Raw genomic sequence first — 24,325 nt, forward strand, 5'->3', positions numbered from 1 at the left:
AAGATCGAGATGCTTAAAAAATATGGAAAAGACATAATAGACTCCCATTCTCCTCTCCTAAGTGCAATAAAGAAGTATGAAAAGTTTTTGGGGCAGTTGTTGGGCATTTTTGGGCTTGGTATTACTAGTGATGGACACATGGAGGAAGACAACATACTCCATCAATGGGATGCATATGAGGCACATTATTTTGCAGCTCCTACTCAATTTGATGTGTAGTTAATGGATATATATACATACTTAATAGCCCAATGTCAAAAAGCTTCAGAAATAATAAAGAAATTAGAAGATAGAAGTAAGAGTGCAGAAGAGATTTTGAAGAAATACAAGTTTAGAATCAAGCATGTTGTAGATCCTCCTGCTAAGGTAGTTGCATGTATCATTAGCAATTATAAGAGCTATAAAAAGAAGTGAAAGGTAAGCAGGGAGTTGCTAATGATAGTATAATATTTTTGAAGAATTTTGCATGATACCAATACTGGGACTTCAACTCTTCTTCAAGCATGTACCTTGATTATAGAACAGGCTCTGCATGATTACGAAGTGTTGGCTCATGCAACACCATTTTTCGTAGTGCTTTCTTACTCCCAATTTCATAGTAGTTAATTGGAGTCCAAGGCAGAGACTTGCATGTCAATTGCGACTCCTTGCTTTTTAGAGCTTAATTTAGATAGGTTTATTTCCTAGAAAGTAGGACAAGAAACTCTATAAATTGGAGATATTAGTTCATTGTTAAGGGTCCACAAATTGATGACTTGAGGCCCACTTAGAGATTTTAGATTACTTTTATGAAGATTGTTATGAATTTGAGTATTTTTTGTGATGAATTTTTTGGAGTTAATACAAGAAGCAACTTATAGATTCCCTAATCTATGCGTATGTACTATGGGTTTGTTCTTTGCAGTCTGGTAATGTCTATTGTTTTAAATCAACAACTTGTTTTGGTCTGATGTTTTATTGCTTTATGAATCATATTGTGCACGCAAGTGGTGTATGATAATTAGTGTGATAGAAAGATATTGTGATGATATTCTTTCCATGAATTTGTGAAGTTGCATGGCTTTGCATGTTTATTGGAGATCCATTATTGAATGCTGGTTTGAATGATATTGATGATTTTTGGATTGTAGGGTACTAATTGAGTAGTTCATTAAGTTGTTATTGTATTAGTTTCATTGTTACTTTCTTGTTTCCCTGATCTATCTTTTGCAGTTTATTTCGAAAGAGAATTTAAATTATAAAATACAAAAAAAAAATTTATTGGAAATTATTGGGATTTGTTTCAACCAGCATGCCCCTTTATAGGTACAACTGCATCAACCACCAAGCTATCCATCACCGTCGAGACCCAACTATAGAGACCTTGGAGTAATTAGTTTTTTGAAATTGATTTCTTTTCAAGAGAGGTGGTGAGTGTTTACACAAATTACCTGACTATAGGTGAGTGTGTCAAAACACCCGTCAACATGTTCTTGTCATCCAAAGCTTAATCTTTGATTAATGTTATGTGAGGAGATAGGTCATGAAAAAAATGCATAATATCATCTTCCCTACAAATATGTTGATGATAAAGATAACCTTTATGAAAATAAAGAGGATCTAGAGAGATTGATATACCAAAATTTTGATCTTTACCCCCTTCGACTATAGTATGCACATGAGAAGAAGATGGTGTCATGCTGCTCTTGAATGCTTGCTCTCCATCAGAGAGATACTTGATAGGAGTATTGACTCTTTATTCATTTGCATGAGATACCCTAGGATATGTACAAGTGCTATCTTTTTAATTGTCATTTCTATGACTATCATTGTCTACAACATCTTTTATGTGATCCACACATGTAATGCATTTTATTAAAAATATCATCATAAAATAAACATACAATATGGAAAAAATCTTTGAGAGATGATCTGCAAGTAGGAAATATCTTTGAAATTATAAAGATGCAATATGTAATAGTACCATGGATGAAAATAATCAATGTAAAGTGAAAGAAACCATTATCCAACACATGATTTTGATAATGTAACTAAAAAATAATTTAATCACATGTGAAATAGAAAACCAATTGGATTTAGTAAACTCCATTATGAAACACCCCAAATTAGATCTAAAAATTAGAATTAATGTAATATAATTTACATTGAGTTCACCAAAATGTAATGGTGTAAAATTAGGGTTCTACCAATACTTAAGTAACCAATACATTTAAAGAGGGGTGAATCCAATAGATCTATCCCCAATCCAAATAGAAATTTTTATTAGATTTACTAGTTCTTGTTTTCCACTCCCTTTCTAGTTGAAATTTGGATGTAAACTATGAAATTAGGGTAGGACAAGGGATAATTGAGGAGGAATGGTAAAAACAGACTACTACAAATATCCAACAAAGCCACAAATAGGAATTTGGGAAAAATAAGAGAAATAGAACATGCTCTCAAAAGTTTGAGCTGATTTTTTGGGACTGGGTAGTGGAGATTCACCTTGGTCCTTCAATTTTCTCTTTGTTGAAAGCTGAACTTGTTCATCATTGACAACTTTGTTGGGATCTCTGAGTATAACTAATGAGTTAATTCCCTATACACAGAGAGAAAGAAAAAAGGGTTGTGGATAGGGGTTTGCCTTGGGTTAAATGTCGGTTTAGGAATTAACCTTGAATTAAATAATATAAACACTCAAGTAAAAGCAAGGAGATATACCCGAGGTTGGCAATGGTTGATAGAAAGATTGATGATGCTATTGGCATTAGGTTGTCATTGATGTCAATAGTTTAGAAGATGCACTGGACAAAGATGTAGAGACATCCATTGGACATAGATGCAAGTTGATGAATTCCCTAAATGAAGAGCAGATTAGTTGATGTGGAGTTGTCTCATGTTGGCAAAGTATGAAGATGCAACATGATGAGTGTCTTAGATGCTGGATGATAAAGTGTCTTAGAGGTTGAGTAGAATTGATTGTATGTGTGCAAGGAACAAGCATGAAGTTTGTGAAGGTATTTAGCAAAAGGCCACAAAGAAGATAAAGAACACATTTTTGGGTTAGCTATTGAGCTTGAAGGTGGATAGAGGACAAAGACATAGAGTTGTGAAGGAACTGGGTGAAATGGGTTAACTCTAGAAAGGTGTTGTTGCAGTACAACATATCACACTATGTTATCCACATGCTGTTACAAGCAGTACAAAACACACTGTGTTTATCACCATAGTGGAGAAATAGGTAGCCTCGCCATCCTACAACAAGGACGACTAGAGGCAAATGACCTTGTGGGGTAATCAAATGGAAGAAGTGTATCACATGAGGTCAAACACTGTGTTTATCACCACATGCACATACAAAGAACAAAGGGTGGTCACTATTTCGTAGGTCAACATGTTTGCATTGACCAAAGATGGGTGGCAAAAAGAAGAGTAGATATCACATTGTTTATCATCGTGGTCTCCGCACATTCTCAAGAGATGTCTTTTTTGGAACCACTAGAGATCCTTTGAAATTATTACAAATTGGTATTGTACTAACATCACCGCACAAGTTGTCGATCATGGGGATACTGTTGTCGAAGCATCGAGTTATTGCACTCTTTAAGAAACATAGAACAAGTGAATATGTGTACAGAAAGATCCCTACATTGCAATCGACCGATATGACTTTGTGTGGGGCCCATTGACACAACACTGTCAAAGATTGAAGATCAAGTGGAATGAGACTTGATGATAATGAGGACTGAATGAGTTACACTTCCATCAAATGGCAATAAATTGATAAAGCGAAGGACCCATTGACACAACACTATCAGGGATCGAAGATTGGGTGGAATGAGACTTGATGACAATGAGGACTAAATGAGTTAGACTTCCATCAAATGGTGATAGACTGATAAAGCAAAGGGCAGGGCCCCTTTTTTATGTAAGTGAGACTTGACGCCTTAAATAAGGTTAATCGACTAAGTGGGTTCTCTAGGAACTAAGGAATTTAAAGTGCGAAAGGGTGTGGACCCCACCTTGGCTAAGCTACCTGCGACATAGTGATTAAAGTAAAGGCTATCACAGTATCACAGTCAATGATCAACGGACTGCTTGACATCCTACAATATGGTGATAAAAGGTAAACTTCACCGCAACATCGCACATAGTATATTTCTAATCACTAAGTCTTCTACGATATAGTGACAAAAGGGTCCACGAGGAGAAGGGAAAGGGTTATAGCAGTTTCTCAAACTTGCATAAAAGAATAGCCAAGCCATTTGCAATATAGCGATAAAAGAAAACAAAAGGGTGATGTCGACATAAAAGAGGTCCATGTAGTCATTGACCAAAGATGACCCAATGACGAAGAAGGAGATGTTGAAGACGTGGTCTTTATGAGACAAATCAAATTCTATCTGTTGATAGATGGGACTTAATTGTTGATAGAGAAGAGCCATTTAGATTAATTGAAAATAGTGGTTATCAGTCCAATCCAATATAATTGTTATGATTGAAGCTGAGGAGGTGGATACATTTAAATCTTGTAGCTGCAGAGCATGTAGAGAAAGTAGAAGATCATTTGTGAGGCTCGAGAGGATCTACAAATGAGATATCAGACCTACGATTACTAAGAATAGTAATTTGAACACAGAAGAATAATCTAAAGACGAAGATGATGCATTTAATGATGGCAAATATCTATTTGAAAGGAATAGACAGAGGATCAAATAAACCTGCATGCCATGATGTGCATTCAATTCAACTATTGACAAGAAGGTTGATAAGAGGTAAAAGGAAGAGATGATTAATATAGAGAATTGAGTAAGGATAGCGTGAGATAGTAGAGAACAAAGATAGTAAGGGAAGTGTGTGTGTGGTATATAAAATAGTGTAGAGCGGAAAATAAAGTAGAGATATACACAACATGAAACAAAGATGGTAGAATAGAGTGTGTGAAGAATTCAAAAGGTAATACACTCAGAGTGGGACAGAGTAAGGAAATTATACAGAGAAGAAATCAAAGAGTTGTGAATAGAGATGGAAAGAAAACAAAAGGCATAGATAAGAGATTGACAGCAGAGATATAAAGAATAGATAGTAGAGTGTAGAGGACAAAACCTGTGAGCAAAGAAGAGCTAAATCAATCTCAAGAAAAATAAGCTATGAGTTACAAAACATCATTTGTAACAAGGTATTCAATATGTAGTTGTAACTTTTATCTTCATTGTAATTGTTTGAGTGGGTGATCAGATAGGGGTTGGTTCCCATAAATGTGTAATCAAACTTTTACTTGTGAGGCTAGAGTAGAGCAGTAGACTCTACCAACATTCTCACCGAGGTTTTTCCCCATTGTGGGTTTTTCTTGTATATCTTGTGTTATGGGTTTTCCTTCCATGTGTGTGTGTGCAAATTAGTTTAATATCTTTGCTTATAGTTGCTTGGCCTCTATCAGTAGAGCTTTGATCTTTTAGAAAGTTAAAGTTTTTGTTACCATTGATTCACCCCCCTCTTAGTGGTCCATTTGTGTTCCTTCAGATGCATGTTCTTTGAATGTAATCACAAATGTGGAATGTAATGGCATGAAAAACACAAGAATACGAAGACCTAATTAAACACACATTCTTGCATGAAGATTGATGTAACTTTTCTCCATGATTCTTGAAGAATGAAATGCTGCCTTGAATGCTTGAGAATGCTATATGATGAATTCTTGACACATGCATGAATATTATGGATAGGTAGTGGATCTCAAAATGAATTGATGGGATGTCTTTATATAGGGTTCCCTAGGTAAATTCAGGTAAATTACCAATTAGGCCGACCTCCAAAAGTCAAGTGTAGCCATGAGGACTAAAATCCATCGGGGAGGGAGAAAGCTTGCCTAGATTCAAATCGGGTCTTGTTTAAGGGGGACCAGGGTAGTTTGGGGTGCCTTAGTCCAGGACCAAGGTGCTCCATGCCTTGGTTCTCCAAAAATAGGATTATCAAATCAAAAATCGGGAGAAGGAAACTTTAGGATGGGGACAACTCAATGGTTTTAACATATGACATCAGGGTTGGAGTAAAGAGGACCAAAACTGACTTAGGGGGAATGGACACATGCTAAGGTAGTATCACAAACATGAGGTGTGAATTGTACCTATTACAATTTATGACACTACAATATATAAAGTGATGGGAGGAACATATATAGAAATAATCAACTAAACTAATTAATTTGATAATTAGATTGGAGTCTCCAAAAAACCTTAATTTTTTTGCACCCCCCTTCAAGTGCAAGAAACATCCCCAATCTCAAAGTTTTAACTTCAACATCGTTATTGGTGGAAGAGCCCAAGTCAACTACAAATATGACACAACGATTTCTGTTTAGAAACAAACTCCCCCAACAATATTAGGGTTCCTCTTGGAAGCCCCATCAAAGAAAAGATAGTAAGCATCATGGGAAAATTGGGTTAGATTTGAAAATGGCACCATTCCTAGCTTTTCTAACTCCCATAAAAAGATAAGTGAAATTGAATAGATAAACTATTAATTTTAAATATAACGTGTATTTTAATAAAATATTATTTAAATTGATTAAAATTCACTTAAACAATAGAAATACAAATACATTACTATCAAGTGCACAAACTTTCATACTAAGCTTAACTTACTTGTATCTCAAGTGCAAAAGTTTGGTGGATGCCTACAAAGTGTTGGACCAAATGAACTAAAAAGACAATGTCTCGTGGAATGACTATCATGGTGTTGAGAAGATACAAGTTATTTCTCAAGGCAATTGCATCAATTGACACACATACAAATGACGACACAATGCACTTTGTAGACATAGATGATTAAGTTAACTTCAATTCTCTTGCATCATTAAAAATATCTATTAATTATAGATCCTAAATACCTTATTTATAATAAATCAATTGAAAATAGTCATATAAATTTATTCATCAACACATATTCATAACTAATAATACAAAAAAATTAAATTAATTACATTATTAATCCATCTTTCCTACAAACTATCATGTTGAATTAAAGGTTGAAATATGATAATATTTATTCTTTTTGATATGCATTTGATTGTTGTTTAAAATGTTAGCAATAATGTATTGAATATTTTTTTTTTGTATAAAAGATTATAAGCAAAGGTTAAAAACTTGGACAACAAAATCACCTATACCCTATAGAGATTTTCTTTTTCTTTAAACGTTTCACACCTCTATCTATGAAAAATAGAAGATTTTCAAATTGATGTTCTAATGGATTAAATTCTCTAATAGGGTAATGATGATGTTAAAGGACAAGGCAAATACCATTGGCTACTTTGCACTTGAAGAATATGTTGCGAAAAGTAAATAACATACTTGTATTTGTATTTGTTAGTGTAGAGAAAAAGGTAAAGTCTATGTTGTACAAACTCCATTTTTGGAAGGAAAAATGAACTACTTTGGTTAAAAATATACACGTGATTTAAATTATGTTTGGCCATTTAATGAACAAATTCTTCTACATATAAACCTTTGGAAGACAATTTATTTAAGCTTTCTCTTTTAAGATGGTTTCTTTTGATGGATTTCATAGTAAACCTACTCTACTTTGTGTGGTGTGCTTAATGACACAACTTTCCCATGCCTTTCATTGATTTTGTGTTCTACATAGTGTATAAGTGGAATGTGGTTGCACTAACATTCTTATTCAACCATTGAAGAACTTCAAACTATTAGGAAAAATTCTATCTATGAGAATATACATGATTTACATTGATTAGAAATTACTAATATCAATAAGTGGAGGACTACTTTATTTTAACTATATGTTTGTCTTTCATGTCACTCTTATATTTAACCTACAAGTGCTCTTTAAATCTATCATATTATTATAATATTATATAATAATATTGTTTTATATATTATTGATTATATCTATATCTATATTATATATATTCTATTTTCAATATATCTAAGAACAAAAATTCATAAATTATAATAAAAACTATAAATATTCATGTATCAATTATTATAATTAATTTAATATTTTTCATTTCTTCTAATTTTCAATATTCCAAATTTTACTACATAATAATAAATTTAAATTAAATTAGTTAAACTTTACTAATTATAGTATTAAAAGAACGTGATATTAATAATAAAAACTAAACCATATATTTCTTAAAGAAACATATTCATCATTAACTAAAACACATCAAATATTGTATCTAAACATCGATTTAAAAAATTATTTTGAATATAATAATATATTTTAATTTTAATAATAATCATCTTTATCCCATGGTATGCGACGTTTTGGGAATTAAAAAATAAGTTTCTTACTGTAATTCGTTGGTACTATTGAATTCTGCGAGAGGTCTACTATTGTGTTCGGGAATATGGCTTCTCTGGGTTTTTTTTGCGATTGATTAATACATTTCACTTTTGCAGCTGCAATCGGCGGAAATAGAAAGTCACCTGGTCTTGTTCATATAAGTAACGAATTCGGCATAAAGATTCAAGTTCAGCGAGCGACTAAAAGTCTCATTGAATTTTGGGTCGGGCAGCGGAGATCGTAGGCATGGGGGAAGATCTGTCTTTGTCTCTGGACGAAAAAGCCAAACGAACCAGAGATCTGCTAACAAGTTTCTATGGCGGCGATTCCGCTCCTTCCCATGCCATTGCCAGAACCGATACCTTCCATTCCATCGACACGCCTGACTTCGATCCTCAAAGATACATGAATGCCCTGGTCTGTTTTACATTGCTTCACTCATCAATGCTCTTCAGATTACTTGAATTTTGTCTGTTGTCTTAGCACTACCCACTCATTAATTTGAACCTCCCTGTTTTGTATATTATATATTATTTTAGTTTCTAGCAAATTTGACTGCAATGTGGGGCGGCTGACAGGCAATTAAGCAGATTAAGGTTTGCAGATCCACATTGCACCCTTTGGAGGATCAGTGCCTAAACCAAATAAGGGAATTAATTGCAAATAAGAATGTCTACAATGGCTAAATGTTCGATTACAGATGGGTTTCCACGCAGAAAATGAAGAAATAATATCTGACGCTTGAATTCGGGCAAAAAATGTTTCGATAATATGTCGATACTGCAAGTTTGAAGTGGTTATATTCCACAATTCTCAGATGGAACCTTGAAATGTGTTAATTTTAGGATCAGACTGTACCAAAAATAGCAATAACAGAAAGCAAAAACAATGTGCACAAGGAACACCAAGAATACCCTGGGAAAACCTCCCTCTTGGAGGTGAAAAACCTAGCTATAGATCTCAGATCTTATTATGCAATAATCAGAAGTATCTTACAATATGGCTTCAACACTTGAAGCAATCAGAACCAGCAAACTATACATAATAGGATAACGCCTTCAACTAAGGATAAATGATAAACTTATCTCTAAGCATAGAGTATCTGCTGTTAAGGAGGTTCGCTGCCCCAGAGATAGTGTTCGCTGCTCTAGGATGAAGATCGCTGTCATCAATGATAGTTCAGAGCCTTCAAATGAAGCTTGCTGTCCACAAGATGAAGTTTGCTACCCTTGAGAATAGTTCGCTGTCTCTAGAGTGAAGATCGCTGTCTCAGAGAAACAATTTTGCTGATTGAAGGAGATAGTTTTCTGATTGAAGACAATTCGCTGAGTGTGTGTTAATACAATGACTAAGCTTTTGTATATATATGTGACTCAACCTACCAATTCACTCTAGGTCGGCCCTTTCAACTTGGCGCCAAAACATAGGGTTAAGATTACAAGATACATAAGATAGGGTCTGCCCTATTCACAAGTTACAAGTTACATTCAATATAGGACCACATGTTACATTGCTCAATTAGGGTCAGACCAAATTACAAGTTACATGTATTTGGGCCCAGCCCTAAGTAACAATTTAGTGTCACCACGTTACAAGTTACAATTAATTTTCTCCACGCTACATGACTTTGTCCAGCCCAAAATTCGATTTACATAATAGATAATACATGTGTATTTTAATTGTCATTGACAACATTAAAATGCAATAGATAGGTATTCGAGCTAGCTACTATTTCAACACTCCCTCTTAGCTAGGGAGGATATCTACCACTTGTCATGATCCTTTCATGACTTTCATCTTGTATTGCCCGCAAGAATGAATGTATAAGCTTCATAGAGTATACCTGCAATAAAACACATAAATATCATGAACTCATTTCATGATGTCCATCTTGCATTGCTCGCAAAGGATGGATCCACCTTGCATTGTCCGCAGAGGGTGGAAGAGGTCTTACACCTCAGCTTTCTCCCAGAGAAGAATACAATGTCACCTTGCATTGCTCGCAGAGAGTGACCCCACCTTGCATTGCCTGCAGAGGGTGGGAGATGCAAACTAAATTGCATCACTTGGATTGAGACTCCCTCTCAATCAATACTATGTTCTCCACAATTCCAAGCTTCTCTCTGAAGTACTCAAACTTCACTTGAGCTAGAGGCTTGGTGAGAACATCTAAAACCTGCTCAACAATGCTGATATATTTCAGCTAGATGGCACCTCTTTGTGCCATATCACGAACATAGTCATAATGAGTTTCCACGTGTTTTGACCTGTCATGAAACATGGGATTATTAGACATTTAATACAACTCTGATTATCACAATAAATAACAGTGGATTCCCAAGGTTGTCCAAACAACCCAACAAGAAGTTTGCGAAGCCAAACTGCTTCTCTAGTTGCCACTCTTGAAGCAATGTATTCAGCTTCTGTAGTACTAAATGCAACTGAGGACTGTTTCCTACTAGCCCAAGAGATCAGAGCGGAACCCAAGCTGAAACAGATTCTTGAAGTGCTTTTCCTGTTAGCAACACTTCCAGCCCAATCAGAATCAGAGTAGTGATTAATTGATCACTGTGTTGATTGGGTACTTCAACCCATAGCCAACTATTCCACGCAAGTATTTCAGGATGTGCTTGGTTGCCACCAAGTGAACATGCTTTGGCTGGTTCATGAATTGGCTAAGTGCACTCACTCCATAGCAAATATCTGGTCTAATGTTAACTAGATACATCAAGAATTCAATCAACTGCCTATACTCTGAAGGATCTGTAAAATCAGAATTAGTTGTAGAAATACTCAACTTCTTTAAGTTAGTTTCCATAGGAGTAGACATAGATTTACATTCCATCATATCAATGACATATTTTCTTGACTAAGGATAAGATCTTTGCCATACTTCTAGATCTAGACAGTAATGCATTAGGCCTAGATCCTTCATTCCAAATTCAGTGGCTAATTCTTTCTTACATCTAATGATGAGACTATTTCCAACAGTTAGAAATAAATCATTCACATATATATAAGAAACAAAATTAGTAGTTCACTATTGAATACTTTAAAGTGAAGATTAGAATCAACATCATTCTTGCAAGATTCTAAACTAATCAAATACTTGACAATATTCTCATACCAAGCTCAAAAAATTTGCTTGAGGCCGTAAAGAGCTTTTCTTTAATCTGCACACATGAGATTCTCTATCTTGATTCTCATAACCTTCTAGTTATTCAATATAAACAACATTAGGAAAATAAATCTTTATATCTAACTTCCCGCCTGCAACATTAGCTATATAGGTTCTAAGATTAGTATATCTAGCAGCAAGAGCAAATGTTTCCTTCTAACTATGAGCTACACATCTAGCTTCATATTTTCAAAAACTTCCATATAGAACTCCCTCTTGATTCTTAATATAAAATTGTGGTAATCAAGTCTCATGAAGATTGCATAATATAAGAATCAATCAAGGAAGGCAGCCATAAATCAAAGATGAGAAATGTCAATCTTTTGCTTACTTCACTTTTACGAAATGGATCTATAGCACAATCATTATGATCAAGGCATACCTTCAAGTGAATAAACCAAGCTCCCTCTTAAGCTTGAAGACATGGTAATTCAAGAAACTCTTGAAGAGAAGCATTAACATGATTAAATATCCCAATAGAATGAATTAACATGTAAAGTAACTTATCTAGACTTCCACCATTGACAACATATGCCAAGATTGCTCAAAAGGATATTGCCAGTCTATGATCAACTTCAACCATAGTGTAAAGCTACACAACATTATAAAATTGTTTTCCATAGTTGAATAACAGAGAGTTAGCTATATTAGAAAACTAAGGCAAGTGTATGACTTCAGAAAACATTTTACAAAATCCATAAGCAAGGTATGTAAGCCTAATTGTCTTTCCAGCCAATGCGTAAAATCAGATACGAGTATTGACCACTCAAAAAGATACACATTGTAGTTGAGCACAAGCGTATGATCGAAAGCCAACTTCAATAAGTTAGATACCTCATTCATCTTAGGTTTCGTCATCAAGAGAATACTTACTTCAAAGAATGTAATAGGCAGTTTGTTTAAATTGAAGATATAGTGTCACAATGAATATTATGTAAGGATGATGAAAGCCATGACAAAAAATGCATTAGAGCTAAAGGCAATCCTCTACACAAGAGGAGCAGAGCAAGGTTATAATAACATCATAACAAGGAACATGAGAGCCTATTATGAAGAGCTGAAGAGAACCAAGAGTTGCATAGTCAGAACTCTACATGACAACTTTATCCAAACATAAAACACTCATGGAACAAAAGATACAACCCATAAAAGATTTGACGCAAATCAAGAGACACACCATAAGAGTATATAATTCCAGAGCAGCAAAACTAGTGAGCATTTCAAGACTTAGATAGGATACAGTGCATCAGAACTATGCAACAAGTATCATAAAAGATCAGCTCATAATATGAAGATAGTAAGGTCAGCATTGGGCATAGATACTAAGTAGGATGTCTATCACACCAATGATTGAGGTTCCATGTTTCTGAATCTCCTATAAATTTATGCATCTTTCTATTTGTGCTTGTTGTTATATCCATCATAATACTCCTAGATTTATATCTGAATACACATGCTAAAGTCTTAAGTGCCAATAATGTATTTAGATCAATGCATTAATTCGGATCATTACATATTCATACCAAACCACATCAAGTAGGTTGAGAGATAAACATACTTAAAAATAGAGAGTAGGGCATAACTAACTTCAATAGTTCAAACTGGATTAGAACAAATTCTTAACACAAGAACAAAGCTTGAACTAGGGTGATTGTTACAAACCCTAGGAAGATAGTTATGCAACCCTTAAAGGAATACTAAGATCTGAAAACAAGTGCACAAACCAACATATGAAAGCACCCTCAGATGAAGTAGTTAACAAGCAAGAGAACTTTGTGCAGTAGATAAGACACCAATAACAACAAGGCAATCAGATGCAAATCTCCAAACCAAGAGGACCCTACAATTGAGAATAGAGGAATGAGAGCACCTGAAATCTTGTTCTTGCTATCCTCCAATTGATGCCCTCAATTTGCCAGCAGGTATATTGTCCAGATTTGTTGCTGATTCATGCTAGCCCTAGTCTTGTAAAAGAAGTAATACAAGATCTACCTTCAAGTTGTTAGGCTTTATAGAAGGAACCTGCTCTGATACCATGTTAATTTTAGGATCAGCCTGTACCAAAAATAGCAATAACAGAAAGCAAAAACAATGTGCACAAGGAACACCAAAAATACCCTGGGAAAATCTCCCTCTTGGAGGTGAAAAATCCAGCTATAGATCTCAGGTCTTATTATGCAATAATCAAAAGTATCTTACAATATGGCTTCAACACTTGAAGCAATCAGAACCAGCAAACTATGCACAATAGGATAACGCCTTCAACTAAGGATAAATGCTAAACTTATCTCTAAGCATAGAGTATCTGCTGTTAAGGAGGTTTGCTGCCCCAGAGGTAGTGTTCGCTGCTCTAGGATGAAGATCGCTGTCATCAATGATAGTTCGGAGCCTTCAAATGAAGCTTGCTGTCCACAAGATGAAGTTCGCTACCCTTGAGAATAGTTTGCTGTCTTTAGAATGAAGATTGCTGTCTCAGAGAAACAATTTTGCTGAATGAAGGAGATAATTTTCTGATTGAAGACAATTCGCCGAGTGTGTGTTAATACAATGACTAAGCCTTTGTATATATATGTGACTCAGCCTACCAATTCACTCTAGGTCGGTCCTTTCAACTTGGCGCCAAAACATAGGGTTAAGATTACAAGATACATAAGATAGGGTCTGCCCTATTCACAAGTTACAAGTTACATTCAATATAGGACCACAAGTTACATCGCTCAATTAGGGTCAGACCAAATTACAAGCTACATGTATTTGGGCCCAGCCCTAAGTAACAATTTAGTGTCACCATGTTACAAGTTACAATTAATTTTCTCCACGCTACATGATTGTGTCCAGCCCAAAATTCGATTTTCATAATAGATAATACATGTGTATTTTAATTGTCATTGACAACATTAAAATACAATAGATAGGTATCCGAGCTAGCTACTATTTCAACAAAATGGCCGTGATCTAGAATTAACAGGCATAAATGGCAAGGGCTGAGCACATTGGTAGTCTGTATGGAAAACAATGCTGCAATAGATTGCATAAAGATTGAATTTAGGTTTCACTCGAGAAGTCCTTTACTCTGGTTATATTTGTTCCCTGAGATTCATCCAGTTTCTTTGTTGGTGCATATCTCCTTTGGTTATGATTATGAAACATTTTTCTTTAACTCCAACCATCTTTCTCTGTTATGTTAGGACCTGGTAATCAATTGGTCTTGAGCCTCTGTTATTATTTGTCTTGATATATAGTTTTGACGATTAAAACTCAGTTTAGCTTCAATAAGACCATTGCAGGAACATATACTAGCTTTGGCATTCCTAAAAACTTAGAATATTAGTTCATGTTTGGTTTGGAATTCAAGTTACACGTAATCTCAGCAGGGAATAATGCATTATGTAGCCAAGGTTCAGGCCTAAGATAACAATATTACTTATCCATATGGCCTAGTTCTCTTGAACTACGTCTTTATCCTTCTAGCTTAAATCATTAAAATTCCAATATCAATTGACATATGTCCTTGTAATGTTTTATGCTTATGGAGTTAATTCTATAGGCATCTATGCTTATTTGAAAAAAACTTCCCATGTTCTGTTTATACTTTGTAGTCCTACTTGAATACATGTTTTCAAAGAAAGTCGAGTGGTCTCCATAATGCATCTTTAAAATCACAACCCAGCACAAGAGATCACAGAAGAATGTGATGGAAAATGAAGATCTCAATTGACAATCAACCTTGTTCAAGATGGGTGATCTCTTGAATTGCAAGAAGAATAAAACATTAATTTCTTCTCAATGATATTAACTATTAAGAGATCATCCTCCTTTCCTGACTTAGAACGTTACTACCTTATAATTATTGGGGACACAAAATTGGAAGGGTACACAACAGTTTCTCTTTCAGCTGTAAGACTCCAAGAACATTAGATACAACCAACTAAACCTACCAAAGTGTATTGAAAAACTAAAAAGCTGTTTCTAGAAACCTTGTAAAAAGAAGAACTAACACTTTGATCTCATAAAGCCAGTAGTGTCTGTTGCATTTTTAGTTATCATTTTAATGGTTTCTTCTGGACCTGGCTGAGATTCAATCTGAAGTCAAAATTTTCAAGTCAATAGGAAAAAGGTTTTAGAAAGAAGCAATGACGTAGGGAGGGACATGTCCAGCCTCGCATCATAAATCTAATGAATATCTAAATAAGTGATTCATGAACAAACAAGTATCCATTGCTAAACCTTTCAAAACCTTTCAAATTCAAACTTTGTCAAAATAATTAAAAATTATGGGCAATGTTTCCACTTTGTCAAACCTAGGGAACCCTATGAACCAGGTAACTACGATTGCATTCTTATGGAAAATTAAAGGATGATCCAAAATGCATTTAAGAATTGAATTTCTATCAAGGAAAAAAAAATACAATTGATGTTTGTGTTTTGGATAAGCTGCTAGAATGTGTGAGACGGTTTCAATATGTCATATTTGAGCATTGTTTTAGAGCTGTATGCAGAAGTAACCAGTGGCTCTGTTTTCTTTTTTGTCTTTGGTCTTCCTGCCCCTTCTCATATCAACTTCAACTTATCTTTTATCTGTACTGCTGCTTTTGATCCTAATTTCTATTTTGCAGGTAGGCAGGACCAATGTGGAAGGCTTACTTCAAAGGCATGTTGAAATGGCAGCTGAGATTAAGAACTTGGACAGTGATCTACAGATGTTGGTATATGAAAATTACAACAAATTTATAAGTGCAACAGATACAATTCGAAGGTTAGGATTCTTCTTATTCACTTGTAGCCTCTGGTGCATATTCTTGGTAGCATATGTGTATGCTTGCTGCAATTTAAGCTCTAAAATGACAGTGAAGTCCTGGCTGACCCTGTGAAAAACACAACTTAGGTTATTATTCTCTTGTAAATTAGCACTCTGAGGATCTTGGAGCCTTGAATAATGGGGCTTGATTCCAACATCACACTTGAAAGAGAGCATTGTAATTTTAAAGCTAATATTCAGTGGAGGAAATGATTCATGGCCATTGCTATACCGTATGACTCCAACCTAGCACATTCAATGGTAAAGAAAGTCATGAAATTGAAAGTACACTCTAGTAAAAAGTTGAAAAGAAACAACTCATAAATGGAGATAGTGTGATGACATACATTTCAACGTCACACCTAAAAAAGATCATTGTGTATTTAAAATTAATTTTCAGTGGAGGATATGATTCAAGGCTACTAGTAGGGCTCTATCCCAGCACATGTAGTTGTAAGTAAAAAACTCGTGAAATTGAAAGTGCACAATTCAAAGAAATTGAAAAGAAACAACCTCTGAAACAGAGATCTGAAGATGGCATACAGCTGTGTAACAAATGCAGGAATGTAGATGAACAACAGTCTCTTTCCACACATTTCTTTGCTAATTAGAAAAACTATACCATATGACTAATGTTAAGGGATTCCTCTTGAATGTCCACACAACTACAGGCAAAAGAAAATAACCCCGAAGTTGGAGTAAAGATTTGGAAATGGGGTCCAACTCTTGGTAAGCTTTGACAATGTGGATTATAAAATCATACTAGATCTTTTAACAACCTGGTTACCAAGCTCTCTGTTAGTCACTATTAGATGAAGAAGAGACTCTGTTCTCATCTACTTGTCTTTTGCAGGTTGTCTTTCATCAATTGTCTAGTATAGATATTAAGTCTTCTCCACCATTCTCCAAAGTATTGTGACATTTGTAGTAACAAAAATTAACAGTTATATCTGGAGATTGGGTTGTGGGTTGTAGTCAGGGCTCAGGATGACAAAGGCCATTTTGGTAACTGGAACAAGAGTTTAAACTTTAAACTATATTGACACATCAAAGAGGAGCTAATAGGAAAGCCTACTTATTAGACTTTTGTAAGTGAAAAATATAAAGAAGCTACTTTTTGACTCACACACATTGAACCCTGACACAATAAATTTTAAATTACAACAAAAAACCAAGGACTAGAAACCAATGTGGTTAGTATGTCATGATTATAATCTCATTCTATCTTGCCATCACACTTCATGATTTTGGCTTATCTGAGGCGTAGGTGTGTGTAGGGGACAACACACTCAAATTGGTTTAAATGTGTTATATATCAAAGCAAATTATGAGAATGATAGAGGGTAAGTATTGCTGCAAATGCTTAATCAACAACAGAGATATAAGGGGAGGGAAGAGACCATGTGAGAATAGTAAATTGCAAGAGTGTATTATGCAAACATTCTGTACAAAATTCAAGAGCTATCTATGAAAGAATTATCATGTACATTAACATATAAGAGTGGAGGATGAAGGAACATCTTAGAAGCTACACGAAACACAATCATTTGTCTTCAATCAACTCCTTTCCTTTGTTTTGCTGTTTTTTATAAATGCTATAAAACAGCTAAGCCAAATTTGGTTAATACTGTTAGAGTTGTCTCTCATGAATGAAGGGGTCCATGTGTTCTAGGAAGGTCCTAAAGCTGACGGTGAAGGTGACAACGGACATATTAACACCATTTCATTGTGAGTCAATCTAAATTACAGGTTGCCCTGGATCGGTCCCCTTCCTTGAGAAGCACTAGTCTCAGTTATGGCCAGTTGTACAATAAGATGTGGAAAAGCATTTGCAATTTGAGCTTCCCTGACCCATTTTCCTGGATTAGGTTTTTGAGTTGCTTCAATGATAGGATAAGGAGATATCTCTTGATTTCTGTTTTGTTTGGCTTTGGTGTGAATTACCTAATTTGTTTCCAGTGGAATCTTTCTCTTAAGATTGATTTTTGCTAAGTAAAGTTCTCCTGCAACAAAGATGGGAAGTAACCACACAGTTGTTCTTCAATGAATATTGGATGCAAATTAAGATAAATTGGAAATTTCAACTGGAAAAACATTATCCAGGATTCCAGATCATATGAAAGAGAGTATATCTTACGGTAAGGTCCTACAAGTACGACTCTTTCATTTTGCAAATGAAGCCATACTCCATCACCAACCTAGATTGTGTGAGAAGTCCCATTTTCATCATGGTGAGGTTTGTATCTGGCATTATACTCCTACACAATGATTTGCACCTGCTGCTGAATAAGCTCAAGGAACTTGGCAGCTTTGCCCTCTTCCCTTTGAGCTCAAGGAGTTGCTACTGTAGAAGGTGGCAAATGAAAATCGACATCAATGAGTGCCAAAGGTTGGAAATCCATTTATACTGTAGAATGGCTCTGCTATGGCTATTTTGAATGAAATACATACCTTCATACCATGTGTGATGCATGATCATCGTTTTTTGCATTTTTGTTTGTTCATCAGTCTGATGATGGAATGTGGTAGACTTTTACAGCTTTGCATCCATCATTGTCCAAAGTGCTTTCCAAAAATCACCAAAAAATCTTGTGTCTCTATTAAACGTGATGATGACTGGTAATCCAAATCGAGCCTGTAGATACTGAAAGTTAAATTGAACTGTTCCTAGAGCTGATATTGATTTCTTAAAAGGTTTGAGAATTGCAATATTTGAGAATCTATCGGTTACTACATAAACCAACTCATTATGATGCATAGTATCAGGTACACTTTAAAGGAAATCCATGCAAACTGATTCTGAAGACTTCTTTAGTATTGCCATAGGAGTATACAACCCGTGTTCGTTAATTCTTGGCTTGTGTATGGCACAAGTGATACTGAAATTGCTGTTATGTGGTCAAAAGAAGTATTTCTTCAAGACAACAAGAGTCTTTGCAACTTTAAATGACCTGCAACCATGTTGAAGTGAGCCTTCCATTATTAATTTCCTGTACCGAGCCTTGTGTGGTTCACGCAAGTATCTCAAATGATAGAAAAGTTCATTCCTGCAAATAGTAGTCAGCAATAGTTTTACTGCTATGTAAAGCATAAGAGACTGCTGCAATGCCTAGATCAGACTTGAACATCTCTAGCCTAGTGGTGGTTTCATATTCACATGTATCGAGCAAGGAGGGTAAAACTTGGACCAGAGGTTTGCTCAATAAAATTGCTACTAGATTGGCACTTCCATTCATGTTTCTGATGTTCAAGTGGAATTGTTGAAGATGTGAAGACAATAATAATGTTGTTCATGCTGCAACTTCTGTGTCAGCAAGAATGCAAATGTTTGTGATCTGTTTGAATTTCTTCTCTTTCCCCATCATGTAGTGTTTCCAATGTTTTGGGACTCAATCCTGCCATGTCAAATTTTGCTTGAATCCCTTCTTTTTGTGTGTTTAAGTTTTGATCGTTTTTGACTCATTATATATAGCTGATTTGAGAAATCTTTATGTAGGTCTTAGTTTGTAATTTTTGCCTTGGTATGGTTCTTTGTTGCCCCCTACTGTGTTTGAAATTGTCAAAATTCATAAATTCCTAAGTATGACGGCTTTGTGCTTGAATTCTTAAGTGTTCGCAATGTTTGTTGGAGTTGCAAGCTTTTGGGGTTTCCCTTATGTCATGTCATTTCTCAACATTCTCAACATCCCTGCACATTTGCTTTATTTTTCATTGCTGGGGTATTAGACTTCTTCCTCCACCAATTCTGTTCCCTTTGCATTCTTGATCCCCCACCCTTAGAAAGTTTTCTAAGTCTTTTGGGTCGGACTGTTGGACTTCTTCATGCCTTCCTCTAGAATTCCAATTTTCCTTGTACTTATTGGCTTGTTAGACTTTTCCCTCTTTGATTACTCTTATCCTCTCTCGAGTACCTGTTCTAAGGTTTCCTTGAACTCCAATCCTCAATAGTCTACATCATATTTTTTCATCAGTTAGATTTCGTCCATTCCCCATACATCCATATCACGAGTTCCTTGCCACCTCCAACTCTCGACACCTTGACCAAAGATATAAGGTATCAGTTTTCCGTGAACCTCGACAAAGCAAAAGGTTTCCCAAGTTGTGCTGTGAAAGAAAAGAAAATCTTCAAGTATTGTCCTGGAACTTGAGGAGGTTCAAGAACCTCTTGAACCTTTGGCATGGTATCATGGAGGCCAAACTCCGCTTACTTGAAAACAATGCGTGAATGGGTGTCAGCAAGTTTGTAGTTCCTTGAACTTGTTGATATAGTTATGGTAAGGTCTAAATCCTTGACAAATGAAACAAATGGGGATGAAGGAGAGACTAGCTAAGTTTAAAATGTCGTAGGGCTCATGAACCTTGCGAAAGTGCAATATAGTTACCTTACCATTTTGCCAACCATACGACATGGTTATTGAAAGGTGAAAAGCTCTGACATAGTAGGTAAGGGCAAATGTAATGAAAAATTTAATTCCAAAAAGGGCACAAATGAACACCAATGCACCAATACCACAATAAACCCTACCTAGCCTCTTGCAATACCCAGCATGCTAGTAATGGCCGGTAAGACCCTACAACCAATATATTTGATTTTGCAGGTGCCTAGAAAGCATATTTTAGTGAAAAGGGCATGGATTTTAGTAGCTAAATAAATGAATAAGGGGTGTGCCCTATTTAATGTCGTGGTTACTGTTCAGAGCCTAACACACTCAAGCAATGTGCAGATCTTGTTTATAGCAGATTTCTTTAGCTTGCCCACATTTTCACTCCAGATCTAGAGGCATCATTAATGTAGCAGACATTTATAGGTTTGAGTAGAGCTTATTCATGATTTTCACATTGATTTCAATGCATTTCTTAGTGTATTTCACATGATTTCAAATGCAAATTGCAATGGATTGACAGTGCAACTAGAGGATGATGTGTTTTGATACACCATTAGAGATTTTATCATCTTGAGCCTTCCTTGAGCAGGAAAAATGACCGATCTATATATTCTTGTTTCTTGATCATTCAAAGGATTGGTCATTCTAGTATTCACAAATCAAGTGTGCTACTGCTGAGTATTTAAGGGATTCAACTTTGTTAGTTCACTCATTGTTAGGGCAACATAGTCTAGAAGCTGCAGAGAGGCAGCTATTGAAGCAAATATGTATATTCATGTCTCCTTGGCCAGTTTTTGGCATTTTAGAGAAATTTTTAGGTACTGAGGTGTGAAGGTCTCTTTCTTGTAAAGTTTTTCTCTCACCACATTTGTTAGTATGATATATTGTAGCATTTTAATGCATTATAGTTTGTTATTTGTAATGGTCTCTTTCTTATTATAGATGAATGCTTGCAAGTTTGGTGAAGGATTCATAAGTAGTTGTGGTTGCTATTTATCATACCTCTCTTGTAATTTCTTGTTTGCTATTTTAATGGTTGAATGTTACTTTGCGACCCAATTAGGCGCTGGTCTTGAAGCCTTTTGATACTTTATATACTTCAAAATCAACAAGATAATTCATTGGTAGTGGTAGGAAGCAGAATAGATTTATGCATGCTGTTCAGTATTTAGTGTTAAAACCAAGGATAAATTCTAAACAAACTTTAAAAAGTGAAATCATTAGAGAATCTGAACATGCATGTCTACACCTTACCATTGTGTAAAATGATAACTGAAACTACCTTTAGGGATTAAATTGAAGCTGATATCTGTAGGTGCATGTGCATGGTGTTTTATCATCTATATAGAGGTCATATGCAACTAGTTACACTTGATCTAGTGATAGAAATTGGGGTCAAGTGTGTAGTTGGGTATAGCTGCTTTTTATTATAGTCATGTCATTTGTTATTTGATTTACAAACCTGTTAAGGAGACCTCTAAGAACATCCTCCTGGGTTTAATCTGAGCCCAAAGAGTAGGAGAGTTTACCCACTCTTGTTGTGGGCCTTCTTAATGACACCTCTTGGCCTTGAAGTTGTAACAACAGCTCTAGGCTTTTGGACCTGTGGTTTTAGGACCTAACACAATGCCTACATTCTTGACCAATAATATAAAGCTTTGGGTTATACGTGTGATATTTTCTCTCACAACAGTGAATTGTTTACTGCAGTAAGTTGCTGGATGACCAAATTGAATGAGCTCAATCTCAAATGGCTGTTAATGATTAGGTAATGCAAGGTCTAGTGTGGATTAGAGTTTGCATTTCAATTTTTGGAATGCTTACTGTTATGTGGTTGACTAGTTGAAAATTGCTTTGGTGCCACTTGTAGTAACTTGGGTCAAAGGCCAAGTTATATGAGAAACATCAGGAATAAAGTTCGTATAGAAAATTGCCAAATCCAAAAGGCTTAAAAGATCTAAAGGTTTTTGATATTTGCCATTCTCGTATGGCTCCAATATTAGCTGGATTGACATGTACTCGTGTGTCAATGATATATCCAAGATGCTGTATTTCCTACACAACAAAAAACAACATTTTTCCATGTTTGCATATGATGAATTTAATGGTAACTTGACTTAAGGTTCTCAATCACGGGAAGACAGTGGTGGTTCATCATAATTTTCTTGTTCAGATCTCTATAATTGACACACAACTTCCATGTACCTTCCTTCTTTGGTACAAGCACCATTTTATCTGCAAGGCAAGGAGCTGGGTCTGATATGTCCTTTTTCCATTGTTTCATGGATCTGCCACTTGATCTCATTCAATCTCTAGGAATGAATGGCAGTATAATGAGGCATCAGGGGGAGTTGGTAATCTTGTAATGAAATAAATAGTATGATTCACTGCAAATTGGTTAGGTACTCCCATAGCTAACTGAAAGATATTCTTGTACAATATGTTAAATTGCTGCTATTATGCTTAGGGAGTTGCATCAGCTTCAACCACTAGGATGTGTTTCTCATGATCAAGTTGTGCCTTGAGAGCACATATTTCTTACCTGAATTAATCAACTCTTTACATTGGTTAGTGGTGATGAGTGACAACTTTAGGAACTTTGGAAAAATTTGTGATAACATTTGTGGGATTTTCTTCATGGATTGCATTATGCTGGAATGGTTATGGTTGGTCAAGTATAACTCAACATCCTCTAATAGTTCTACATAACAAAGGACTGTTGCTTGGAAAGGTTTGATTTGTAAGCTTGGTGGATAAATGAGTGATATGCTTCTTGAAACTCAAGGTAAACCATCCAATGGTGTATGGCTGTGGGTGAGGTGTCATCAATAGGTTTAGTATCATCAAACTGTTTCTAGAGAAATCAAGTTCTTTTAGATACCATTGTCAACAATGAAGTCAATAGATTGTCCATTGACTTAAATTTAATAGTGGAAAGGACATTTTACTTCTTCTGGATCTGAACTGGAAAGGTTTGATTTTGTAAGCTTGGTGGTACAAATGAGTGACATGCTTCTTAAAACTCAAGGTAAACCAACCAATGACGTATGGCTGTGGGTTATGTGTCATCAATAGGTTTAGTCTTCAAACTGTTTCTAGAGAAATCAAGTTCTTTTGGATACCACTGTCAACATTGAAGTCAATAGATTATCCATTGACTCAAATTTGATAGTGGAAAGGACATTTTACTTCTTCTGGATCTGAACTGGAAAGGTTTGATGTAATATTCCTTGCTAAACTGCCCTTAACTTGCTGATTTAAGGCTCAAGGAATATCGTCAAACACTTGTCATGAATCATCTAATTTGCTGTCATTTGTTTTCAGATTGATTTTTTTTTTTTGTTTTTTTGAATAAATCTGACTTATTTCTCTTCTTTCAGCACTCAGTCATTTTGTCAAACACTTGTCAATCCATCTCCACAACTGCTGTATACTTGTTTGTTTGTATTTGAATGGCATATAAAGTTTACACAAACTAAAATAGACTCAAATGAAAGTATTCAAATGGTTGGAACTAGATGGAGAAGCAATGCAAGTATCTTTTAGTCTTCTGCAATAACGATAATTGACTGAAATTGACATCTACAGCTGATAGGTAATTTTTCAAACACTTAATATGCAAACTAACCATACAATGGTAAGCTACAGCACTAGATAACTTCCCATGCCACCTAT

General features: G+C 35.3%; 1 protein-coding gene across 2 annotated transcripts in view; it reads left to right on the top strand.

Annotated features, from left to right (window-relative positions):
- Positions 1 to 8,284: 8,284 nt before the first annotated feature.
- Positions 8,285 to 24,325, top strand: part of LOC131073022 (vacuolar protein sorting-associated protein 51 homolog) — a 184,207-nt gene continuing 168,166 nt past the window's right edge. Inside the window, exons 1-2 of one of the 2 annotated variants that reach the window (XM_058009362.2) lie at positions 8,285 to 8,706; positions 16,084 to 16,223. In XM_058009362.2, the coding sequence (XP_057865345.2) occupies positions 8,536 to 8,706; positions 16,084 to 16,223 (311 nt within the window). In that variant the 5' untranslated portion in view covers positions 8,285 to 8,535. The remainder of the gene's footprint in view (positions 8,707 to 16,083; positions 16,224 to 24,325) is intronic. The other variant, XM_058009363.2, reaches the window with a different exon arrangement.

This window comes from Cryptomeria japonica, chromosome 6, assembly GCF_030272615.1.
Source record: "Cryptomeria japonica chromosome 6, Sugi_1.0, whole genome shotgun sequence".
NCBI classification, from domain to species: Eukaryota; Viridiplantae; Streptophyta; class Pinopsida; order Cupressales; family Cupressaceae; genus Cryptomeria; species Cryptomeria japonica.